This window comes from Echinops telfairi, unplaced genomic scaffold (assembly GCF_000313985.2).
Source record: "Echinops telfairi isolate 266 unplaced genomic scaffold, ASM31398v2 ScPeMD7_70;HRSCAF=299, whole genome shotgun sequence".
NCBI classification, from domain to species: Eukaryota; Metazoa; Chordata; class Mammalia; order Afrosoricida; family Tenrecidae; genus Echinops; species Echinops telfairi.
Window position 1 is genome coordinate 483,435 of NW_022103968.1, and position 7,768 is coordinate 491,202.

At 62.0% G+C, this 7,768-nt stretch overlaps 1 protein-coding gene across 3 annotated transcripts in view; it reads right to left on the bottom strand.

Moving 5' to 3' along the window:
* The window catches only part of KNDC1 (kinase non-catalytic C-lobe domain containing 1), a 35,613-nt gene that overhangs the window by 9,067 nt on the left and 18,778 nt on the right, over positions 1-7,768 (bottom strand). The window contains exons 11-18 of one of the 3 annotated variants that reach the window (XM_045291338.1): positions 6,478-6,555; positions 5,849-5,942; positions 4,623-4,782; positions 3,871-4,544; positions 3,503-3,647; positions 3,141-3,241; positions 1,848-2,233; positions 1,025-1,054 (exon numbers count right to left, since the gene is read on the bottom strand). In XM_045291338.1, coding sequence (XP_045147273.1) covers positions 1,025-1,054; positions 1,848-2,233; positions 3,141-3,241; positions 3,503-3,647; positions 3,871-4,544; positions 4,623-4,782; positions 5,849-5,942; positions 6,478-6,555 — 1,668 coding nt within the window. Of the gene's footprint in view, positions 1-1,024; positions 1,055-1,847; positions 2,234-3,140; positions 3,242-3,502; positions 3,648-3,870; positions 4,545-4,622; positions 4,783-5,848; positions 5,946-6,477; positions 6,556-7,768 lie in introns of all 3 variants that reach the window. The other 2 variants (XM_045291339.1, XM_045291337.1) reach the window with 2 other exon arrangements.

Sequence of the window (7,768 nt, forward strand, 5' to 3'; positions counted from 1 at the left end):
GCTCCCTCTGGCTGCTGTTCTGCTTCCCCTGAGGCACTGGTGACCAGAAGGGGCAGCTCAGGCTTTTGGGGGGCTGCCAGCTTTGCCCGCAGCAGGGCAGCTTTCAAGGGCAGGCTTAGGGACGGGGAGCAGGAAGGCTGACACTGGCCTGTGACACCACATCGCCCCCCCCCCCCCCCGCCCCCCCAATCCCAGGAGGAATGTGATTGGACTGGCTCCATCTAGACAGAATGCTGACGGCATAGTTGGGTTTTTTGACTTCAGAGTGATTCAGAATGTTTTAAAAATGGAAAAGTGTGAAAGAAATGGAGTGATTTGTGGCACAATTTAGGCACGGTAGCGGCTGCGTTCACGTGGGTGGAAAGCTGGCAACAAATAAGATGATACTTGGAAGGAAGGTGGAAAATCGGCCTTGCAGCCAGGGATGAGGCCATTCATCGAAGTGCTGTGAGAAAAGTCCTCTCACAAACAGCAGCAGACGAGGGGGCAGGAACTGCCAGACGGAGAGGCCAGCGTGCGCCCCCTCGGACCCACCGCCTCTGCAGCCCCCTGCATGTTGAGCACGCAGGCACTGATGTACAGCACGCGGCACACAGGTGTGGGAGCACACAGATTCCCAGTGACACAGGAACCTTCATACATGGGTGTGAGCACACGTTTGCGTGTGCCTACTGCACAGGAGTGCGGGTACCCAGGTATGTAAGCACAGAGGTGTACAGATGGGGAAGTACATAGATATTTGGGTATGTAGGTGCAGAGGCATGCAGATACAGATGTGTACATTCACAGGTCTGCTAGCGTTTAAAGCATGTCCGTGTATAGGTGCACAGATGACTTAAGCACACAGGTGTGTAAATGCATGGGTATATATGTGCTCACTGCACACACACTCATGCACCTGTGTGCTTATGCCTGCACACCTACGCAGTCACATCCCCATTCACCTGTCATCGGGTGCCTCCCAGACTCGGTGGACCCCTGGCTTTATACACCCCCCCCCACCGAAGTGTCACCAGACACTAACCTGGCTGCACCCCAGCTCCTCGAGAGACTTCTTTCCCCAGGGGGTGCAGGAAACAAACCAACACTGGTCACTTCTCCTGCCTGCCTGCCCAGCGCCCCGCAAGCCCACAATGTACGCTTCCCTGGACCAACAACTTCACCTGCCCTCTTCTCAGGCAGCAGCCTGGAGAATTATCAGGACCCTCAACGCAGCATGAACGTGGCCCTGAGCTGCTGGGATGGGCTTGGCCCGCTGGCCCCCAGCCCACGCCCACCCTCAGCTGACCTTGCCCTCTGCCACTGCTGCTTCAGTCAGCACAGCCCGATCCTACCCTGGCCCAGGTGCTGTTGTCTATTGCCAGTGGAAGGGAGTGGGGGACGGGGAATGGAAGAGTTGGAGACCGAGTGCCAGTGCCCACCCTTCCTCCATGTGTCTGAGCCCAGCTCTGCCCAGGGCTCCTCTCCTCTGCCTCTGGGTGGCCAGGCCTGGTGAATGCTCGCCCTTTCTCTGCTGCTGAGCGTGGAGCGACCACATGCACAGGGCCTACCCCTCAGGTAATCTGGCCTGCTCAGCCTCCCGGGCCCAGCCCATACTGGACACTCAGGGTAAGGCAGGGCACTCGCAGTGATTTCTCTTGTCTCAGAGCCCATGCCCGGACCAATGCCTCTCCAGGGCGGCGTTCAAGGGCCCAGCTCACGAGCAAGAAGGCCACCTCTAGGCTGCAGGTGCCCCAGTGCACCTGTGCCAGCAAGCCCAGCACACTCACCATAGATGGGAGGGAGGGGACAGGCCAGCGCTCCTGCCCTCACCTGGGCTGAGGTAGGCTCCCAGGGCGTGGACTCACCGGGTTCTGGGTGTCGGCGTCTGAGCTCTCGCTGGCCTTCTGCTGCCCTAGCTGCTCCACATAGCTGTGCACATCAGCGCTGAAGCAGTCTGCCTCGTAGAAGGCACTGCACCAGCCGGGGCTGCAGCTCTGCAGCTCAGCAGGGCCCTGTGGCAGGCCCAGGCCACCCTCCTCCAATGGGGCCACTGCCCCTGGGCTGGGACAAGTGCTAGTCAGCTCAGGACCTGGGTTCCTGCCACAGGCATGCCCGTCTCCAGTTGGAGGCTCCTTCTCAGCTTTGATGGAGAGCTGGGGTCGGAAGCCCACCTCGAAGTTCCCCTGGGAGAGTGCTTCCGCATTGAGGTCTGGGAGTGGTGTGGGCGAGCAGGGGGTGGCCTTCTCTTTCCCTGGGAGGAAAAACCGGGTTAGAGACAGTGTTCTTCAGGCTGTCAGTCAGAGTCAGGGCACAGGCCCCTTTGTGGCCCAACATCTGCTTCCAAGAGGTCAGCAGGTGTCCAGGGGTTGTGGCCCGCTGTCTGGCAAGGGGGCTTGTCTCTGGGACCCACTCCCAAAGCTGCTTTCCCTTCCCACCAGCTGAGCCGGAAGTGGACATTGGTCCATGGCCTTGATCTGTTTGCAGGTGGTGTGTCCAGTGAGAGCGGGTATGTTGGCACAGGGTGGTGGTGGTTCCCTTCTCGGGACATTCTAACTTGGGGTGGGCATCTCACTGGATGCACAGCCCCGGGAGCACATGGAGGCTGTCTCCTGAGCCTAGCCCCCAGCCCGGTCAGCCAGCTCTCCCCTGGTTTCCACGGCTCCTCCATGTTTTCTTCTGGAATTTTAAAAACAAACCCTCTCACTTGTCACATTGCTTCTCAGTGGCCCAGTGCACACTGTGGTGGCCTGGACTAACCCCCCCTCCCCATCCCGCTTTCAGCTCCTGTGTGGTAGCCTGGACGCCACCCCCACCCCCCAGCTACCATCTGTGTGGTGGCCTGGACCCCAACTTCCCTGGTCCTGGGAGCCCACATGAGAGCATTCCCACTTTGACTTGCTTGGATAGGGATTCAGTGCCAGGACCCACCCCTGGTTCCCAAGTAACAGAAATGCCAGAGTCACCAGGCACACACTGCTGCCCTGCCCGCCTGCAGCCTGGATACTGAGCTGAGCAGACCCTCAGCTGAGCCGCTCCGGGCTGGAGGAGAGGCCCGGGAGGGTGAATGTCTGCGGAGGCTGCTGAAGACCTCGGGATGTGCTGAGGGGCTGGAGCTGGGCTGGGCGGCCCCCTGGGAGATGTCCGCAACTACTACTTACCAGGCCTGGTCACTGAGGGCCTCCTGCTGGATGGAGAGCCACTGCTGGACACATGGGTCTCGCCAGCTCCCTCTGGCTGCTGTTCTGCTTCCCCTGAGGCACTGGTGACCAGAAGGGGCAGCTCAGGCTTTTGGGGGGCTGCCAGCTTTGCCCGCAGCAGACACCCCCCAGTGCTGTGCCCAGCCTTCAAGTACATGGTACATGGGTGTTTTAGCAGCCACTGAAGGGCCCTCTTTGCCAGTGGCGGACACTGGGACCCCCAGGAAGCAGAGTTGGATGCTGGCGATTGGACTCCAGGGCGGCATTGAGGTGACCCAGGCAGACTGGCCGTCCTGGGGGGTGCTGGGGGAGGGGGCACCCACCTCTCAGAGGGTGCCGCTGGCCCGTTCACCACCTTGAACAGGTTCTGCAGCAACTTGTCATTCCAGTAAAGGTCGCAGAATTTCTCAGAGATGGCCCCGCAGAAGGTGGCGTAGGTGAGGTCTTTCAGGGCATAAATGTATTCCCCTGGATGCAAAAAGAGCCATCTGGAGGCTTCTCCACTTGGAGGGAGGGGTGGGGCCGACAGTTCCTCCTGACTTCAGGGGGCTCGTCTGGGAGGAGGAGCTACCAGGCCCTGGGGAACCCCAATCTGCTCCTGGGCTTGAGCCCCAGGGCTGTGCATTTGGCTAGGACTCCCGCCCCCTGGCCTGGGGCCCCATTCCGCGTCCCATCCCCACCTGCCGCGCACCCATGATCAAGGCCTCCAGCCCGTTGTCCAGGTAGCCATCGCTGGCGAACTCCTCCTGGATGAGGCGCATGGCCTCCTGCAGAGAGGGGCAGGCGGTGGTCTTGTGCAGCGGAGAGGGGTCCGCGCCTGGGGCGCATGGCTTGCGCTCTGCCGCGCGGGACCGCTCTCTGCCCGAGGCGCTGCGGAGGCGCTTGGGACTGCCCTGGGCCGCCCGTCCGAGGCCCTCAGGGTCTTGCTCTGGGCGCTCTGTGGCCGAGCCTTTGGGCGTCTTGGATTGGCGGCGGGGGCCGTGGGCGGCCGTGGGGACAGGTCCCGGGCCCCCGGAGGTGGCCCCCAGCCGGGCGGGCTCCTCCGGCCCCTGCTCCTGGCGTGCCTGTGTCTCCTGGGGCCGCGCGGGTGAAGTAGCTCGGATCAGGGAGCTGGCGGTCTTTACGGCTGCGGTCTCTGCTTGGCGCTGGGCTGGGCCAGGGGGCGCAGGGCAGGGGCGCTCCTCCATACACACTCCGAGTCGCCCTGGGGCTTCGACTTGCGGCCCCGCGCCCGGCTCCTGCCTCTCGGGCGTCTCCGAGGGGGAAGCTGCCAGGTAGGGCCCAGGAACCAGCGTCCCTTGGTCCTCCCAGCCTCCGCGGGCCTCCAGCCCCTGGATTGGTTCTGGGAACTGCGCGTGGTCATTCCTGTCGGGAGAAGAGGCACCGCGTTCAGGGCCCTGCGCCCTCCACCTGCGGCGGGCCTGCCTCGCACAGGTCACTCACGAGGCGTCTGTGTCTTGCGCCAGGATGATGGGTTTGAAGTGCGTGGCCTCCGAGGTGAAGGCGACCGGCAGCGCCGGGATTTCGGAGCGCGAGGCGAGGCTGCCTGGCACTGGTCCCTGCACGGCAGCCAGCCGGGAGTCCTTGCCGATGGGCGTGAAGCCTGCCACAGACCAAGGTAAGGCCTTAAAGCTGTGCCTCCGCTACCAGAAAGCAGACAGTGCGGGGACATGCGGGCATAAGGGGGCCCCTGGGAACAGGAGGGGAGGGTCCCTGAGAAGCCCTTCGGTCGCCTGATGGAGCAGCGGTAAAGCTTCGGGCCTGTTGGGGATGAGCAGATGAGGACATGTACTCCGTGGCGGCAGTTCTGCAGTGCTGCGGCTAAAAGTCGAACACTTGTGGCAAAGGCCATGTGTGCCCCCCTTTCAGTCACCATGGAAGATGGAGAAAGAGCGCCCAGGCTAGGGCTCCCTGGGCCTGCTGGGAATGGGTTCCTTCCACTGCTGCCCTGCCGGAGGAGGTCCTTTTATCTCTTATACTGGGTGTTTGGGGTTCCCCTGGGCTTGCTGTGGGGAGGAGGGGGTCCTGTGACCTGCTATATTAGAGGAGGGGGGCTCCGATGGGCCTGGTGGGAGGGGTGATTCTTCCACTTGCTCAGGGAGTGGGGGTGGGTGCTGGGACCTCTCCAAGTGGACTGAACCAGGCCAGCGCACAGGAGAGGGGGGGGCAGATAATTGAAGCCTAGCCCAATGGTGCCAGCAGCATTAATGTGGCCCCCTTGGGGGGTCACAACACCACGTGATCAGCCCCACCCCCATCCCTGTACTCACTCCCTCCACTGCTCAGTGGTGGGCACTGTGACCTCATCCCACCCGAGGCCTGGTGGGTGACAGGGTAGGGAAGAGGGGTGGAGGGTGGGTGGTGGAGGTGGCAGGTGGCACCAACTGGGCCTTGGAGGCTCCTCCCTGTGGTACCAATGCTTATGCTGCCACTGCTGCCCCTGCCCTGGGCCATTGGATGGCACCCTCTCAGAGTGTCAGAGTGCAGGCCTCACTGTGCACCCAGGGTTGCCCTCTGGTGAGCCTGAACCTCTTAGGGTTCATGGGTGGACGAAGCCAAGCTCTGGGCTCTCTGGGTTGGGGCTGTGGACACGCTGCCCTGAGACTCCTGGCTGCTCACAAGTGCAGTGTGGGGCAGTGGGGCCAAGGGGGGTGCAGTCTAGGACCCACCTGGTCTGGGCTTGGGAGAGGGCGTCACTTCCAGGTCAGGGTCAGCCACTGAGAGTGCGCTCTGGAGACCGATCATCTCCTCCTCTTCATGGACCTGCTGCAGGGCACCGCCCCCATTACACAGACCCCAGACCCAGTCAGCCCAGGGGCGCCCTCCACCATAGCGTGGGCCCCGGGGGTGGAGGCGGGCTTGCAGGCAGAACTCAGTTCTGGTGGGACTGGGCTCCTTCTCCAGGTGCCTTGTCAGCCATCCAGCCGTTTCCAGCCAGCATCCGAGGATGGACAGTGATGCCTGACTGCTATCCTGAGTCACCCAGGACCAAACTCCCCGGTGCCTGAGGGCCTGCGCGCTGGGGCTGCGCGTGTCTGTGTTGTGGGACACCACCAGCAGCCCATAGGCCCAGGCCCAGAAGCTGTTGCCTTATGAAGCTCTGAGAGCCCTAGAGATAGGTGGTCAGTACACCTTCCCTTTCCTTCCCACTCCCAGCCTCTGCACAAAGAGTGCAGAAGGAGCCCTGGGCTCACCTTCCCTGGGAGGCCACACAAATGCCGCAGCAGCCACACCTGGTTGGCCCCCACCCCCCCGTGGGCACAGGGCAGAACCAGCGCTGGCAGTGGGGGTCCTTTACCTTGCAGGTAGATGCATTCAGGTGGGCTAGAACCTTCTTGCTGTCCATGCCTCGCTGGAGGAGGTAGCTGCTGCAGAGCTGAGGTAGGAAGTGCCACAGGTGCATGACGGGTACCCAGCTACTGTGAGCAATGGGGAAGGGGTGCACGGAGGCCCCCCCCCGAAGAAAGCCTGCCCTGGCAGCTTGCTTATAGAAGCCCTGAGTGCCTTGTTCTAGGGGGGCTTAGGCACCCCAGGCCTAGGTGGCCGGACGAGCCAGATTTTCTGCATCCACAGAAATGGCCTTCAAGCTGTTCTTTGGCCGGGGATTAAAAACTGCCCAAGAACTGCCGAGTGTGCCCCTCAGCACTGCAGTGGGTTGCCTCCAGGCCTGCACCAGCTCTGACCCTGGGGGCCGTGAGAGACGGGGCACCTGGAGCACCTCCAGCTGGGCCTTTGCAGAAAGGAGACGGGGGAAACCCTGGCAGAATCGGTCAGTATCCACTGAGAGGGAGTGCCCATGTACACACACACATAATAAGCATGCACACACATATGTACACGCATGCACAGGTATGTAATGCAACACGTGCGCCTGTGCATGCATATGCATGTAATGCAACACATGCATGTACCCTGTGGCACACACACATACATATACACACATGTACAAAACATAGATACCCAAATTGCAACCCGAGAAACAGATGAGACAGGTCGGGCCAATGAGTGCAATGAGTTGTGATTCAACAAGTGGCGGGTCCCCTGGGGCCTGGCCTGGCAGGCAGCCTTTAGGCACTGTGCTCTTGAGGGATTGGTGGGAGGGCGCAGTGGGCAGGGTGGGGTGTGTGGCCCGGGGTGGTGGGTGAGTGGGGCACAGTGGGAGGGGTGGAGGATGCAGAGGGCGTGGTGATGGATGTGGTGGGCTGCAGGGCAGAGCATCTTGCCTTTGGGATCAAGGACTGTATAGCATGGCCTTGCCCTCCCAGGCTTGTGGGTGGCCTGGCACAGGCACAGGCCACTGAGGAAGCTCCTATTCAGGACCCAGCAAGGTCTCCCAGAGGCTAGAGCGGGTTCCCCAAAGCCGTCTGTATAGGCCCTCAGGAGTGGGCTGGGGATCCTAGCAGGTCCTGGGGCTGCTACCCAGCGCTGGGTCAGGGGGATCCCTCAGTGACACAGGAAGAAGCTGTGAGCATGGCCAGGTGGGTCGGTGGCCTGGGCCCAGCTGCATGTACAATAGAGTCCACCCCTTGCCCCCCGAGACCTGTGCCCCGCCATGGAGGCTCACCTCCATGTAAAACAGAGCCCCCCCT